Source organism: Chelmon rostratus, chromosome 4, assembly GCF_017976325.1.
Source record: "Chelmon rostratus isolate fCheRos1 chromosome 4, fCheRos1.pri, whole genome shotgun sequence".
In the NCBI taxonomy this organism is placed as follows: Eukaryota; Metazoa; Chordata; class Actinopteri; order Chaetodontiformes; family Chaetodontidae; genus Chelmon; species Chelmon rostratus.
Window position 1 is genome coordinate 11,677,244 of NC_055661.1, and position 17,573 is coordinate 11,694,816.

The window sequence follows — 17,573 nt, forward strand, 5'->3', positions numbered from 1 at the left end:
TAAGGCCCAAACTGGACGAGGGAATACCGGACTACAGCTCACCGAGGTCGACCTCTGTGCGTAAAAGCGCACCTGGATCTCACGCTCCTGCTCGTGCTCTGGCTCTCAGGTAAACAGGCAAGGCCACAGAAAAGGTTTTAACACTGTTTTCATTTGGGGTAAAAGGCTGAATGAGGAGACAATTTGAGTCTCTTAATATGATATGACTGAAATCCGTTTTTTTTTTTTTTTAGTTCAAAGCGCTGCTTTTATGGCTGTAAGATGCAAAACAGGTGTAAAAGTGGGTGCTGGGGGGGATATTTTGAATTTCTCAACATTTTTTTTCACTTTATACACACATTAATTAACTTCAAAAATACAGAGGTCACAATCTTAATAGTGACTAAAACGTTTGCAATAAAGAGGAAAAGAGGATAATAATGATGATTAAGTACAGGGAGCTTTGAGAAATAATGTCCCTCTAATGATAATAATATTGCTCTGTCGCAGCTTCTCATTCTAACAACTGATCAAATGAACAGAAAATATCAGCTTTAATGAACTCTCACACATTTAGGTGTGAACAGTGTGCTCAGGAGGTTTTGGATTAGACCCTTCACTCGCTAAAACAAGTCTTTGTGTGTCTGCAGATTCCGCAGATATGAACTCGTTGAGTTTCTGCGGGCCGTCCGGCGCTGGAGTGTACCCCCTCCGCGGCGTGAACTCCATGCTGTTCGACCTGCACCACCAGATGGCGGAGCAGTACCGCGTTTACTCTGCAGCCAGTCCCACCGCGCACACCCTGTCTGTGGCCGAGAGACTGGCAGGTACGGCACGCCGTGCCGGTCCCACATACACCCAAACACCAGAGCTACTGAGCTGCCAATCAGTCAGACAGCACATCACATCCAGGATCATGCTGCTGTGAAAATGTAAAAATGGAGCTAATTATTATACTGCTATAAATACAAAGATGGCTACATGAGGCCAGTTGAGTTACTATGCAGATTCAGATTAAAACACATAATATAATCAACACGTAAATTATATTATAACAGATTAAGATAAGACTTTATGGTCCCTGTAGGGATATTTTCAAGGCGGGGGATATTTAAAATAAGTAACATTAGCTCCAACTTTACCAGCTGCAACATTAAAGTGAAGCACACATTGGTGTTTAAATCAATAATTCTAGTACAGTAATATGACACAATGCATTATTCTGACATGGGCCATTCTTAATGAGTAATGTCACTTTCGGTGTTTTAAGTATATTTTGATGCTAATGTTTAGTTGAGTAAACATTTGAACACTGTGGTTTTGTTACTTTTACAAAAGAGAAAGATCTGAGTGCTTCTTCCACCACTGATTACTTTGTAAATAAAGACTTTATATATAAAATGTACTTTTAAAAGAAAGATTTAATTGTCCAGCAGTGTATAAATTAGTATGAATTAATGCATTTTGTGGCATTAATCTATAATACTTGCGTATTACTGCAGACAATTATGAATGCAAGACTTGCAAAATGCAGTTTTGCTAGCTTGACTTAAGTGAAGACAGCATCCACTCATGCAAAGCCTGCTGTAATCTATATTTCACATATTTATGTCAGCCTAAGAAAGGAGCTGACTTTTTAAGTATAAAATCAGTCCAAACTGAGTCTATCTGGTTCAAGCCTCTGCTGCATCCCAGATAACACAGAAAAACAAAGCGGAAATGTGGAAGGAAATAGCAAATGACTTCCAATCATGCTCCTTATTACATGAAGTTGGAGCAGACTTGCTGCTGACTCACAGGTTATTTTGGTGATGACATTTTGTTTCTCTCTGGCCTGCCAGAGCTTATTCTGGAGGCTCGGTATGGCAACCAGCAGAAGCAGCGGCGCAGCCGCACGGCGTTCACAGTGTCGCAGCTGCAGGCTCTAGAGAAAGCCTTCCAACAGACACAGTACCCAGATGTCGGCATGAGAGAGAGGCTGGCCGTCTGCATCAACCTGCCTGAAGCTCGCATACAGGTGACAGCACACTCCACCCACCACCTGGCTGTGAACCTGCTGAAACCACAGCTGCATGTTAGTAGTTGGTAATGGATGGTCCAAATTTACCTTCTGATATCTGTATACCTTCTCAGACATGCACCTTAATTGGGAGGAAAAAGTGGATGATATGAACTTAAGGAACACAAACACTTCATATCTATACATACAGTACTAATACACACCTGTGTATATAGAGATTTGCTGTAAATAAACTTATATGTAGTTTCAGCTCAGTTTTTCCAAAAGACCTGAGTTTTTTAGGTTTCTAACTGTATTACTTTGTTCTTAACTCCCTCTTTGAGTGACATTTGTTTTGTGATTCCTATGTGTGATTTGGCTGCAGTGATGCTGCATTATGCCTTCCAATGTTATGTTTATCAGCGAATCATAAATTCACCAGTGTTGTTTACTCTTCCAGGTGTGGTTCAAGAACAGGAGGGCAAAGTTTCGTAAAGGTCAGAGGTGCTCCCCGCTCTCCAGGGACCACAGTCTGGAGGACGCGCCGCATCGCAGCAAGGCTGGACCGGAGGAAGTCAGGACTGAAGACATACAGGACATCACCGCGTCACACATTGACAGCAGCATCCCTCCTCCTCCTCCTCATTTGCATAAAATGAGGGATGCTTGCCCCCCTCTCGCTCCTTCAGACTCTGACGTTTCACAGTGCCCCCTCCGGCTTCACTCTCCTCCACTTTTCCCCTTCATGACAGGGGAGCGTTACAGTCATCCACCTCATCAGCCGGTTGTAGGAGTGCTGTCCGCTGAGCTCACCCTCCCCCCGGTGTTCTGGCCCATCATACAGGAGCACAGCTCCGCCCTCGGGGTTCATCCATCGTTGGTTACTAAAAACTGTAGCCTCTCACTTCAGACTGCATGTCCAAATAAAACTGTGCCTCACCCTCACCTGGGGCTGCAACTGTAGACTTTAACACCTACAGCCTGATATCTCTGCTCCTTGTGGACTCAGGTACACCTGAAGCAACCCTGTCTAGGAAAAGACAGGGTAACAAGGTAGAGAAGCACTTACTGCCTTGTTCCTGTTGCACAGAGTGCACACAGTATGAATTTTTATTTAGTGAGCTTTATTGAATGGATGCAAAGCTGTACAGTCAAACACCTTCAGGATTTTTTTCTTTTTGATAGACCATGGTTTGGTTTTAGTTTGCCAACAGAGTTTGTTTAAAGGAGATTGTTGTTGTTTAATCCATCACATTTTGGTTCCAGACACCAAGCAGTGTAAACACAACATTCAAAGATACTGTTGTTTCCTTCAGCATTATTTAGCTACACTGCCAAGCAGCTGCCCAGCAATAACTATTATGGTAAAAGCGTGTGAGATAAGTTCCTTATTGTAACTAGGCACTGCAACATAGAACTGTGAAATAAAATTATTTGCATCTGAATTCTCTGTTTTTTCTTTTGTTTTTTGTGAGCCTTATTAGTGCTGCTAGTAGGATGGTTTGACTCACTTGAAATGCATTATTGGCACTCATTCAGAAATCTGATTCAAGAAAAAGATGCAGACTAACAGTGTGAGGCTGTGTAGGGTTTCAGGTTGATCGTTCATCGACACTGAAACTGTATTCAAATCATAGCATGTTATCATTTTGGTCAGTATGATTATTTTGATTATGGCCATGATTATGGTCAGTATGATTATTTTATATCTGATTATTGCATATATATATAACTAATTGAAATCTTCAGTTTGTTGAACTGAAAAACTAAAGTTATAGTTGTTGAATATAGTTGCCTATCTGATCTAAATTCCACATCAGGATTTCAGCTGTGGGTCCAATGGCACAAAGAAGCTTGATTTGTCAAAATTTGTCCCAGTGGCAGCTTTTGATTTAAGATGAAGCTGTCACTGCAGGTAATAGAAATGAAGTATTCACTCAAAATAATGACTGTGTACGTACTCTGTACACACCTGTGGCATTAAAAAAAATCATGTTTGATGTGATCATACCTAAGAATAATGCCCCCATTTCTGTTAAATTCGTGAACTAAAGAATAAAATTGACTTGCACACGTTTAGCAAGTTGCAGATTGTGGGATGCCTTCACACCACCTTCACTTCAGTTCTACCAAGAGTGCAAATTGTCAACCGAATAGACCAGTTTGGAGCAGCTACTCGTTGAGCTACGCACGCCTGATGTTTTCCCTTATTCCCCAAAGCAGTTACGTTCGTTTTTTTCAGCGTAGTATAGTGCTGTGAGCCAGCGTGACGCTGTGCCTGGGTATCAGCAGTTGAGGGAGGCTTAAAGCGACAACAGCAAAATCATAGCAACTTGAGGGCAAGAGAAGCGAAATGAGAAAGATACCCTCGAACGAAGAACCATGACTTGGACTACGTTTCGATAGCTAAAGGTAATGTGCTTTCATTTGGTTAAAGATATGTATTCCTAACTGGTGTTTTTTAGACACAAGACACAGCCTCGCCGTAACGTAACGCTAAATTAACGATCTTGCTAATGTTTCGTATGGTAGCTTGCTAAATGGCTAGCTAGTGAGCTAAGCGGTAAGAGATCCCAGGCTGTCGTTGGTGTGCAGTCGGTTGTTTAGGATTAAGGAGTTGCCCGGCAGTGGTCAGGATAATGGCTTTAGCTCGAATGTGAAGTCATAAACGATACTCAGATGAAACAGCGATCAATTCTGATCACAATGGTACTCTATTCGATGACATTAACAAGTTACAACGTCGCTCGGACATTCTTATTTCTCAGTTATTAAGCATTCACTAACTAACCAGGTTAATGTAACATAGGGATTGTCAATCAATGAATATTTTATGTTCTGTCCAGCTTCGACTTAGTAAATTTGCATTAACGTTAGTTCGCTAACAGGTAGCTGTCATGTGTTCTTACGGTACAGTGTTGTTAACAGATTAGCTAACGTGACATCGTTAGCTGCTTTTTATCAGACCGTTGGGCCAAGAGGAACGGTGTTTTTGGTAGGTGCTAGCTAGGTTAGCTGAATATGGCTAAGTGGCATTTCGATGTAGCTGCATCACGAAGCTACACTTGTACTCAGTATTAATTTAGCGTTAATGCTGAATTTATACGGTGCAGGACAACGGCTCATCATAAACAAATTGGCTACGATTGAACGATGTCAAGCTAACTTGAGTTTGCTAAGTAACGCCGAGATAGCCAAGAGTATCTGGCCTTGTTCGCCGAACCAGCTAATACAGTCTGTAATGATAACCCTATATTTCCTGAAGACACGTACGGACCGGGTTCTTGTAACATCTTATTTTCTTGTTCTCGTGTTACATCGGGAAACAAGCTTCAGATATAGCAGCAACTTGAATCATCCGAAACTAACGCTAAATGACAGCGGCCAAACAATATTTGGTAGCCAGTAAGCTAGTAGCTAGCATTAACTTAAAAATCAAGCAGGCAGATATTTTGTGCCATGACAAGGGAAACTGGTCAATCTGGTCCGGCTAATGCGAATTGTTGTCAATTTGAGGATTTCTGTTGGTAGTTAGGTTCATATTTTTAACATTTCAAGTCGTCTTGCGTCGTGTTATTACTAGCTAACTGCATTGACTACAATGTTAATTGTAGCAACCCGACGTTAGAGCCACAGTCTACCCTAAGATTTCAGTTTGGCGAGATATCATTCATCGTTGTTTTTTGTTGTTTTTTTGTTGCTTTCCGTATTTTTTAAGTGTCACCTCAAAACTTGAAATAAATAACTACTTCCTCGCTATGTTTTTATCATTTTGGTAGCTATACCAAACAGCTGACATAAAAAAGCAATACACAACTTCCTGAAATGAGACAGTCTAGACATATGGGCCAAGATGGCCAGAAAGTTACCCAAGAGAGTAAGCTACTTAGATCTTTGTTGTGTTCTGGGGCATCTCTATTCTCACTCATAATTCTCATAATGAACATGCTTTTGTTTCAACCGTATGGACCTTTTTTGGGTCACCTTGGCCAATATAGTGCTTGCACTTTTCCATTAGAGTAATTATTGTGATCATTTGAGAGTTTTAGATTTTAGCCACCTTGTTAATTGTACTTCCCATCTTGTGACAAGGTAGACTAGTATCATTTCCTACACTAAGTATTGCCATGCGTCTACAAGGAAGACATGACTGTAATGATTGACTGCATACCTAGCCCATAAATGTGTTCTCTTGTCTCAGGTATGCTGAATGCACTAATGAAAGAATACAGAAATGTGCAAGTTTTCCAATGGATTCTTATGGGTTGTATCAAGGTTTAAATACTCACACATGCATCTTGAAAAGTTTCAGGCTACAGAACCAAGTGTAGTTTTAATATAGCGTTGCCTTCTCAAGAAAGGCCCATCTCAGTTGTTTGTGCAATATACTTTGTCTAGAAGGTATTACAATCAAGAGCTGTGACGATTAGTCAATGAAAAGAATTTTCATCTACAACTATTGTAGAAAAATTGTTTTCATTATTTCAGTCATTTTTCAAGAAACAATGTTAAACATTTGCTGGTTCTACCTTCTTAAATGAAATGATTTGCTGCTTTTCTTTGTCACTTACGATAATAAATTAAGTGTCTTTGGGTTTTTGACTGTTGGTTGAACAAAAGAATCAATCTGAAGATGTTACTTTGGGCTCTGGAATGCAAAACATTTTTTGTTTTCATCTATAGACTAAAATATTTTTATAGACTAATTGATCACTCATGACAGTAATCAGCAGATTGATCGATAATAAAAAAAATCACAAAGGTGTCATATGTGTAAATGTAAAAAAGTGAAAGTAAAATTTTCTTCAAAGCAAGACACACTCATCAGCTCACTTATGTTTGATAATACTGTATTTTAGTCCTGTGGTGGTTATATTAGTTATTTGTCTGTCAGATACAGCTGAGCTGGCTGTAAAATACACTGTATCCAAATCCTTCCAATAATATGCTTCCCAATGATGCAAATGTTATGATGAGATGAGGCATTACAGCAATCATTGATCCGTGTAAGTGCCTTTCCATAGGAAAGAGTAGCTGCCCATCGCTAGTGCCTGCATTACCTGCTCTCTTCAGCACCAGCAGCATCTTAGATCATGGACATAGGGGAGTTAGGAGAGCTGCTTTGCACAGACACGTCTGCATGTGATTGTTAGCAAAAAGCTGCACAGAGATGGTCAAGTTACACTGCCAATGAAAACTGAAAATATGGTGTGATTGATGTTATTCGTTCCTGGCATTGCTACTGTAAAATTGTATGGCTGAGTCTGATCCCTTGTCACTTTATTCAAGTCTTTTGGATGTGTTTTTAAACACATTATCAGCTGTCAAGTGTTCAGTTGCATGAAACTTAGCTGAATAGTGTTTCAGAACATTGCATACTGTGCATTAGTCTCATTTGTAAAATGCAACTTTGTAATCAACAAAATCCCTGTAACACACTGTGTTTTGGACTTTGAGAAAAAAGGTTTAATTGTAAAAGAGATCTTTTTTTCTCATGTCTGTGGAATATTTCCGCTCATATTGATTGCTTTATTGAATTTGCCTCACGCCGGTCTGGGGCAAGATCTTATTTCAGCTGTAGTAAGGAACAGCCACAGTAGACATAATTTGATCTTCAAGTAAAAGGTTTTTGTTTTGTTTTTTTTTTCAGAAAATTTTAATCTCTTTATAGCCATGAATTGTTATCGGAACAGATAAAGATTGATTTCTTAAGTTTTCCAATATTTTGTCTTATATTGATTGCTTCATAGATTACCTCCCAACTATTGAGCTTGGCAGTATGTTTCATTTCTAGGTGTAGAGTTGGATAGCTACTGAAGCGGGTATCTCATCTGTAGTTAGTAAACATAGTCAGCATCTGTTTCTTCACTTTTTAAATCTTTAAACTGGCCAAAAGATTTGTTAGAATAAGTAATAATGGCCTTTATTTGTGACAGATGATCATAGTTGTTACAAGCCATACAGAAAATGTCTGATGTCTGATTTCTATCTGTTTTTGATTTTGCAGATCTCCTGCTGACATCAACCCATCCGATCCTGTCTTCCTTGTTGCTGTTTTCTCGAACTCTGGGTTGCCTCATCTGCTGTGGCCGTGCAACATGGAGAGTCTCCACTGTGTCACTGAAGGCTGACCAGAAGGAATGAGGCACTCCAGGAGATGTTCCCAAGTGGCCTTGTGGGTGCATTAGCTGGGTTTCGGAGTGCTTTTTTATGACTAGTATTACATGTGTGTCTGTGGGCACATTCTAGCACAACCTGCCTACTCCTCAGGCAGGGACATGCTACTCTGAGACTGGAGCTGGAGAAACACACAAGAAAGGAGTCATTCTGGTAAACAAGGAACACGAAGAAAAAAGGGAAGCACTCAGCAAAAGAGCTGTCTGATAGACACACGGGGTACTTCAGTTGTAGTCTGAACTCATTCAAGTGTCTTCTGAACCATTGCACATTTTAACAGCAACACCTTCCCTCTGTCCTGTGAGATTTGTCTCCCCCCTCACCCCTAAAGCCTCCTCTGTCGTTGTTATTGGAGTTTCTATGGTTTGCATGGCTGGAGAATAACCGTGGAGAGGCCAGGGTATCATAAGCTTATGGATTTTGACAAGAGAGGGGGCAAGGGAGAGACAGAGGAAGGGAAAAAGATGTCTAAGACGGCAGGCAGCAGGACTGGACATGGGGGCCGGAGTTCAGGGACCAATTCTGGAGTTCTTATGGTTGGCCCAAACTTCCGTGTGGGCAAAAAAATCGGCTGCGGGAACTTTGGAGAGCTGCGGTTGGGAAAAAACCTCTATACTAACGAATATGTGGCCATCAAATTGGTAAGTTCATCCTCTGGGTTGGTGAAGAACCAATATGAACTCATAATTTCTTCTATGTACCACACCACTGTTCTGTTATATTTCCAATATCAATCTGCATCCTATATGAAGAACCCTGCTTACTGGATGTTTATTCTGCTTTTGTAGCAGATAAATTATGTTAAAAATGTATTTTTTGAGATACTGTTAATGAATCAACCACGCTTTGCTTGAGTTTATCATAGAGCTGAAGAAGGGTAAGTGAACTGTATAATATCTCAAACCACATCTTGACTGGTGTGTTTTTTTCTTTTCATAGACGAACAGCCCCTTATTTTCCTTTTACATAATTTCAAAGAGAGGGCAAACTGAAAGTAAACCTTGCATTTTTCAGCTGTAGCATTGTTTAGTTCCTCAAAGTGATTCTAAACAAGTGGTAAGGCCTACTTGCTGTCCTCTGGGGTGCAATCCATTACTTGAAGATTTTATGAATTCAGACACACATTCCAAAATGGCATTCTTTGTAAGAAGCTAAATTTTCAAATCTGCCTACCTATGCCACACTCAGTGGAGTTAATGTCAGTTCTTGTGGAAGCTCTCCCTTTTAATAAGCTCACACCAGACCTTATGAACGATTAATAATTTACTTCTTTTTGTTTTGTGTCAGCATGAACACAGAACCACTAGTTCAGTAACATTTAAACACAGTGAAACCACATGAAATGTCAAGGCCTCTTTGTTTTTTTTTTTTTTAGATTCTAGGACAGCCAGTGGCTGCTCAACCATTTCCTCTGCATGTCATTTCTCTGTTACAAATGTGTTGCCACTTGTAGCGCTTTGATCAATGGCAGCTATTTTTTTCCTCTGACAATGGCTTAATGTAAGCAAGGCCTAACTCAAACTCTACTCAAGTAGTCATACTGAAGGTCATGTAGGCTAGGCGTCATCTCCACCACATCTTCACTGGTCTGTATATGATTATCCTTACATTTGTATCTCCCAGCGAGGTCATTATCTCTGAACGGGCATCCACTGAAGGCTTTGCTAACCACATAGAAGGCAGAGGTTAGCAAACAGCTATAATTGCAGTTCTCCTCTCCTCTGAAATCTTTAGTTGTGCTTGCTGCCTCTCCCCCTTGCCTGTGAACCCTCCCATCTGTTTGGGTATTTTTATCCCCATGGTGTCCAGCTATATCTGGATCTGGCATTATGGCCATGACACTGCTCCATGGATCTTGTGGCCCACTGGACCCAGCGTTTATCTGAATGTATAACAGTGAGAGGAGGAAGTGTGCTAATGGTGTCACCAGAGCTCGACAAGGCCTGGCTAATAGTAGGGCATGATTGTGAGGACTCAGTTTTATTTAGGTTTTCATTATAAGGACCAACTTCAGATGGTGATTCATGTTTAATTATATTGTCATAAGAATTCTAATGTCTTTTACGCTTATGTTTTTAAGATGACCTATACAAATTGGACTCTCATTGTTTAAGTAATTTTTGGCCTGCACACTGGTGTTGCTACGCCTGACATGGAGTGGTCTTCTCCCTCGTCAACTCTCAGGCTAACCCAGACTCGGGCACAGTTGTCTGTCCACATGTTTCTGTCTGTCCCTGATGTCACAGCTCCCCGGGGTAACCCAGTGAATGTCACTGCCTGTCCAGCTAGGCCTCTGTTTTGTCAGAGGCTGTTACTGAGCTCTTCCTTATGGACTAACACAAATAACAGTCCTGTTATCTACAGCCACCTGCTAACACATGCTTGACATGAGTAGGTTCTCCTCCATTATCTGTCAGTCACTTCAGTGGTAACTGCTCACTTGTCGATAGAATCTAAAATAATTGTTGTCAAAGTGTAAGACTAGCAAAATGCTTTGTGTTGATTATGTTTCTAAAGTGTGTTGTACAGTTTGATAGACAGTTTGAGTCCAATTTTGATTTTTATAAGAATGAAGAAAATATTGATATGTTAAACTGTATGAATCTTATTTTCTGTCAAAGGAAGTAGTATATTATGGCTGCATTATTTTGAACATAATTTTTTTTCTCAATTAATTGACTAATTGGTTAGTCTACAAATGTCAGAAAATTGTGAAAAATGGCCATCAAAGTTTCCCACAATACAAGATTATGTTTTCATATTGCTTGTTGTGCCTGACCAATCAATCCAAATCCAAAATTTTATTATAAAGCGAAAAGCAGCAAATGCTTACATTTGAGAAGCTGGAGCCAAATAATGTTTCCCTTGATTTATGAATAAAATTATGCATAGATTATCATAATCATTGGTAATTATTTTTTTGTTGACTAACTAAACAATTGAACAACTAATCATTTCAGACTTTGATACAGACTGCTATTCCCCTTTTTAAAATCAAACAGGGCCCGTATGATTTCTTAACTGATCAACCGTTGGTCTGAGCAACTGGGAACCAATAAGGCAGCTTTGTTATGATAAGAAGTGTAATTTTGTTATCTGGCTAGTTAAAACTAGTTTAATCTCTCCTTGCTTGAAACTTCATGAATTGTAGATGCCAGCCTCTGAAGGACAGCACATACTGATTACACAGTGTTCAGAGTGGTTCCTTTCTGTGCTAAGTGTCTTGTGTACCAGCTTGCAGAGTTAGGCATGTGGGTGGTGCCTGCCTGCACCTGGGACAAAGGTGAATGCCAGTGTCACCCTGCTCCACAACGTGATAGCAGAGATAAAGATGTATGGCAGGGCAGTGCACAAGATCCTCTGTCAGTGGATCTGGAACTGCTGTGAATGTTGCTGCAAAAGGCAAGAGAGAAGGGGGAAACTGCTGAGTGCTGAAAGGTTGCCTTTGTTAACAGGCCTTGTCGACACACAGTGGTTCAGTCTTTGGTTCAGCTGGATGCGTTCTCACACTGACAAACGCCTGTGTGATGGAGGCAGGACCATATAGCCACTGCTGTAAGTACACTGCAGGCTCTACTCCCAGGGGGGGGATCCCAGTGTCTTAAAGAAACAGCAGCACTTAGTGTCTGCTTTCTGTCAAGTCTTACTGTAGAAACTGGCACCCGCCAGGCTCAGTTAAAGGGTAAAATGACACTACCACCATCTTCACCAATACAATCCCCTGGCATGGTGACATAACTGTGCACGGAGAAAATGACCATCTAATCCTCTTTTTTTTCCCCAAAAATGTTTTGCACATCACTGTGCCATACTGTTTTTTTTTTTTTTTTTTGGGAAGACTCGTGCTACCTTGGTATAGTGCTTTCTCTCTCTTACTTTCTGCTACTGTCTTCAGGGTCCTGTCTTAGCAAGGTCATCAGCCCCCTGTCAACCCCATCAATGTGTTGGCAATGGGTGCAGGCTACTAGCACACACCCATCTGATCCATTGTTGGTGCTCAGAAATTCAATGGAATCGGTTTTCACTGCCATTTCCACTGGTCCACTCTGCAAACAGTTGGAGTTACAAACTTTACAAGCATGTATTTCATTATAGCGTCGTTTCATGTAGTTGGTCATTCATTGACAGATAGGAGGTGCCTGTGAGACATGCCGCCTGCAAAGCTGGTATTATCAGTAATATGTACTGTATTAAACCAGTTGGAGGCCTCTTTGTGGGGACAAACACCTTTGACAATGACAAGTGGCTGTAATATCTGCCCAACACGAGAAGAAGCTAATAAGTGAATGTTGTAGTGTTGGGACTTATTGTACAGCACAGTGCCTCCCATAGCTCAGGGAGATGGGGCTGATATTGGAGTGATCATCTAGGGAGACAAACACAGTAAACACAGAGACCTACTGTGCATTGTGTGCCAGCCATGTAGGTATACATGCTTTTACCCTGTGTATGTTGGCGGTGCTTGTTCAAAACTCGAATGGATTTCAGACTGTAAAATGAAATTGCCTTTTGCCACCAGAAAATGCAATGGTAGTCCAGGCTTTTTGTTTTTAGGCTGTGACCTCAGTTGCTCCGTCTGAAATAACAAGTGTTGGTGGCAGGCTTTATCACCTGAAGCTATTCAAGGTTAATTCGGTGAACAGGCCAAACCACAAAATTAAACACACAACTGTTGTCCGACTGTTAAACATGCTCTGTTGGTGTCTGTACCATTTATACTTGAGCAAAGATGTTCACATACTGTAGATACAGAAACACCACTCTGTCATTTTGGTATTCAAAAAGATATTAGACTGTCATTTTGCTTTTGAAAAAAAGACCCAAGGGGGCGTGTTGTTATCTTGGGAAATGATCTCTGAAACAACAGAATTAGCTTACTCGGGTTATAGTGAAGTGTGAACGATAACTAGTGGTTAATAAAAAGTAACTGTAATCTGATGATGTAAGATGAACTTATTCATATTTAAATATGAGAATTAGGTCAAATGACAATGTATAATATGGTAGGTCTCACTTATATTGATGAACCCACAGACAATTCTCACCCAACTCTGCAGTTCCCCTCAGCTCTGGAGAGCGTTTTATTGTCTTTCAGCTCATTGTTTTGGTTTTTGAGTCTGGTTCAGTCTTACCGCTCTCATCAGTGCTGTTTCCAGCTGCGGCAGGTAGCTGTTTTCCAGAAACACCCATGATAAACTTTACTTTTGTATACTATCTCTGCATCACCCAAAGGCATGCTATCAAGGTTAGCACCAATGTACTGTATTTCTCAGGAGATCGTGAAGACCAAAACAGTGCTTAAAGGGGAGTGAATATTGGGCTTGGGGTATGTTTGTCAGGTTGCCAGTTACCCAACTCCACATGAATAACAACTTTTTAAGGCAATGATAGGTCAGATGTGTTTGTAATGTTCAGCTTGTTTTGGAGTTCTGCTCCTAAGTAGCCAAAAAAAAAGATTAATTATGCTTTTATATATTCCATGAAAAACTATTGCTTCCGAAGGTGTGGTATGTAATTGAACTGTATGGAGAAGAGTGGAATGTCTCTGGCAGACTATTGTTTTTCTTTGGCTTAGTCACTGATGCAGAGGCATAAGAGTAAGGTGGCTTCTATGAGTTGAGCCTCTCGTGGTGCTGGTCAGTCGTGATGATCTGTAGGAAATCTGAGGTGCTGTACTGATGTCTCCAGTCTGCCACCCACTGAAGCATGATAAGCAGATCTTGTTCCAGTCTACCTCAGTAGCTTGCACCAGCTCTTCATGAGGTAGCTGTCGAAGAGCTGTGAAGGCATAAAAGCTCTGTCAGCATGTTTGGCTGGAAATAAAGTGACATTTTGACAATTTAAGTTCTTTCCTACCCTGCTTGGATTCTCCAGAGATCATGCTGGGCAAGCTAAATAAATAAATCCCGGGATGTCAACAGCATGTAAAAGCCTACCTTCAGTCAACTAGCTAATCCTCCTAATGAATCAGTAGCAAGCAGCAACACAGTCCGTTCACACAGACACACATCGTTGCTTTGAGGATGATTTAGTAGCGGTCATAAAACCTGCACATTGGAGTCTAAATGTTTGTGACTTCAGAGTAGCAGGAAGAACAGTGTCAGTGTTTTATCTAGACGTACATAAGTGCAAGTGTAGGGTGTGTGCCTGTACAGCACTGAGTGCTGTGTAATTTGTACCTAGTAAGTGTACATCTTGGTTCATGGTAAAACAATATCTTACTTTTCATTTAAGAGTTTTAAGGAGTTATTCTGACACTGTAGTCTTGTATTTTCTAAATTATATGTAATGTTCAAGGCTATAGCAATCGTTCACCAGTTTCTCATAATTTCGTTATTGTGATCTTGGTTACTGCCATGAATTTACACTGCACTGTCCTGTCTTAACTTTTTTTTTACAGCATCATAATTGAAGTTGTAAACTAAAGCCAAAATAACCAAACCAGAATCAGATTATGGTAATTTCAAAAGAGCTGAAGCCAAATTGACCTCAGGTCTATTTTTGAGAGTTTGCTTTGCAAGACAAAATGGCAAGGTTTGAGGTTAGAATTAAAGCTGCTTGATACTATGTAAGGAATTAAATTATGTTGCTCTAGGCCTGAGTTTGACAGGATATCTAGTGCAGACCATAGGAATAAGACAGTGACACGTTGAGTCTGTACTTTTGTATATTAGATTTGAAATCAAACAATAGGCTTTTTTCACAGTAGAAATGTTGACACGTCATACAAGGAAAACCACATATGCAATTAATAATATAAACAAGGGTTCTATCCTAGGCCCTAATATTTTGTATGCTGCCTGTCTGACATGGCTTACTGACACACTTTTTAGGAACAAAGTCATCATTAATGGTGTTAAATTACACTTGTGCTTTTTCTGCTATGACATGTCAAATTTCAGCCATGAAAACTACTCTGAAATTCTAATTTCATTTGTGGGTGTTACATCCACATCAGATAAACATAAGAAATTGCTGCCCTCACTACACATAATACCCCGATTATAGGGGAGCAGCATGTTTTGGATTAATTTAAAACATGGTTGAGAATGCACATAGTGACTCTGAAATCTGTGATTAGGAGATACTAGCAGACACTTGCTATTCATCCATTGCTCTTTGAATTTTAATGTGAACACCCTTAATGCTGGAAACACTTTTAGACTCAGCCACTGTTTAATTTAGAGCCCAATACACAATGTTTGCTTTACAGGACTGTACATTGGAAAAAAAAAAGATCCAGAACAACAGAAGTAATTCTCAGTCCTACAATGTGTTATATTACTCCTAGCTATGTCAGGACCCGATATAAACATTTAAGTTAAACAAATGAGGGAGTACACAGTACAATCCATTGTACTTATGCCATGCCTAGCTCCTCTGTTAAATGACAAAGGAGACTTGCCTCTGTCATGACTTTGTTGATAACTGGCAACATTGTGTGTTGTGTTTGACTTGCTCTTACTGTAGCCAGCCCAACTCTACCTGCTAATTTCTGTGAGTTAGACCTAGCTAGCTAGTGTTGACAGTGACATAACATGAAACACCATTAATTGTACTGATGCTGTGACAACATTATTTAGCTGTACCACAACTTCCCCTCCTAAGTAGGAAAATTTTCAACAAATTGCTGTTGTTATTACTCAGAAATCATTAATCATGACAATAATTCTGAATTACAAATTACAAACCTAGGTCAAACCCCACCCCACTGAGGTACAAAAAATCTCTAGAACATACAATTGATGTCTAATTCGGTCTGATTTCAAGCAGTGTCGGATTATCACACTGGGTTTTGGGACGCAGCTGATGGCTCCATCTGCGTGTGTTAAATCTGAGCTGAAACAGGAGAAGTGCTGGACACCGGCCAGCTGTTGCTCTCTGACACCACTCAATCCTTAACACTACCTCCCAACCATAGACACCTCTGATCCTGCAGACTGCAGGAAGAGGGAAACACATGCACCACACACACTTCAAACTTCAGTTTGTTTTAACCTTACAGTTGGCGTTTAGCGTCATTAATACCCCTATAAATGCTGCTGAGTCGAGATACACTATGTTGACATTTGAGTTGCTCTGTCTAAGATGAGACCTGTCATATTGCCAGTTGCATATTGTGAAATGGTTTACTGGGTGTCAGGCAAAGGTCAGGGTCTATTCTAGGCTTTATGCATAATGTTGGATCTGTTCCCCTGGACATTGCACTCATAGGCGTACATATGCGCCCGTTGAATGTCACACTGGCTCTCCAGATGATAAACAACACAGATGTTTATGTTTTACATTGCATCATCCCAGCTGTCTGTTTTACTGTACCATGCTTTTTTAAAATACTAGATATTGTTTATGGGGTCAAAGGGTTGTCTCTTTTTGTACTGTACCACAACACAGCATCATGTATGTTTCAAGTGCATAAAATCAGTATTTTTAGAATATTAGTATATTGCAAAATTACCAGTGGTAATATTAAAAATTACAAACAGTTCAGTGGACGTTATACTGTAGGGCTGCAAATAACAAATATTTGGTTTATCGAACAATGTGCTGATATTTTTCTTTTCCTTGATCAGTTGATTAATTATTTATAAGTCTATAAAATGGAAAAACATACGAACACACACACAACATTGAAATTTTGTCCAACCAACAGTCCAAAATAGTGGTATTGAGTTCACTAGAGCAGATTAAGGAAAACCAGCAAATATTTTCATTTTCAAAGCTAGAACCAGAGAATTATTCTAGTTTTTGCTTCAAGTTATTTAACTTTTATCAAAATGGGGCTTGATTTATTTTCTGGTGATTGACTAATTATTTTATCTATGTTGAAAACTGCAGCAAAATAAATGTCTTTCTCTCTTCACAAGATGAATAATTGTGATTGCAGTGATCTACAGACTTAGTGTAAATGTTTCTATGAGAATATATAAGACAAGAATTGTGGTTGTTGTGTTTGCACATGCAAAAATGGCTGGAAAATCTTTTTCTTCTTTTTGGTCAGCTATGTAATATTTGTTGAAATATGTGTGTCGTCTTTTTCATTTTGAATGCATGTTTAAAGTTTTGCCCAGATACTAGATATGCAGCATGGGATTTAGGCTCTAACTGCGGTTTACTGTTTACCCTTTAATATTCAGATTGGGTCTGTCATTTATAGTTTTCTTTTTCCTCTTCATTTGGTGGTCATTACTCCATCCAGTCACTGAGGTTGATTCTGATCTTTCTCAGCTGTGTTGGAGATCAGAGATCAGATTTAGCCTAGATGACATCATATGCAGAGTTGGTTAATCCCAGGAAGAGGACTTTGTGTGGTGCTGATGGCTTGCTCGATCCACACAAGTCTATGGAGGCTACCACAGGTTAAAATACAGAAACCACCACATAATCCGTGATGACATAATCATATATTTGTACAAGC

The 17,573-nt window shown here is 40.0% G+C and overlaps 2 protein-coding genes across 3 annotated transcripts in view; both read left to right on the plus strand.

Moving 5' to 3' along the window:
• Window positions 1–640: 640 nt before the first annotated feature.
• On the plus strand, window positions 641–2,942 carry zgc:101100 (uncharacterized protein LOC445169 homolog). Its single transcript, XM_041935299.1, has 3 exons — window positions 641–806; window positions 1,821–1,996; window positions 2,439–2,942. The coding sequence occupies exons 1-3, from the start codon at window positions 641–643 to the stop codon at window positions 2,940–2,942; spliced, it is 846 nt and encodes a 281-aa protein (XP_041791233.1).
• A 1,314-nt stretch (window positions 2,943–4,256) lies between these two features.
• The window catches only part of csnk1g2b (casein kinase 1, gamma 2b), a 35,614-nt gene continuing 22,297 nt past the window's right edge, over window positions 4,257–17,573 (plus strand). For both annotated transcript variants that reach the window (XM_041935027.1, XM_041935028.1), the window contains exons 1-2: window positions 4,257–4,390; window positions 7,986–8,796. In XM_041935027.1, coding sequence (XP_041790961.1) covers window positions 8,569–8,796 — 228 coding nt within the window. In that variant the 5' untranslated portion in view covers window positions 4,257–4,390; window positions 7,986–8,568. The remainder of the gene's footprint in view (window positions 4,391–7,985; window positions 8,797–17,573) is intronic.

Coding starts and splice junctions, on each gene's coding strand:
- zgc:101100 (XM_041935299.1), top strand. CDS start 641: ATGAACTCGTTGAGTTTCTGCGGGCCGTCCGGCGCTGGAGTGTACCCC. Junction 807..1,820: donor TGTGGCCGAGAGACTGGCAG/GTACGGCACGCC, acceptor CTGGCCTGCCAG/AGCTTATTCTGGAGGCTCGG. Junction 1,997..2,438: donor TGCCTGAAGCTCGCATACAG/GTGACAGCACAC, acceptor TTACTCTTCCAG/GTGTGGTTCAAGAACAGGAG.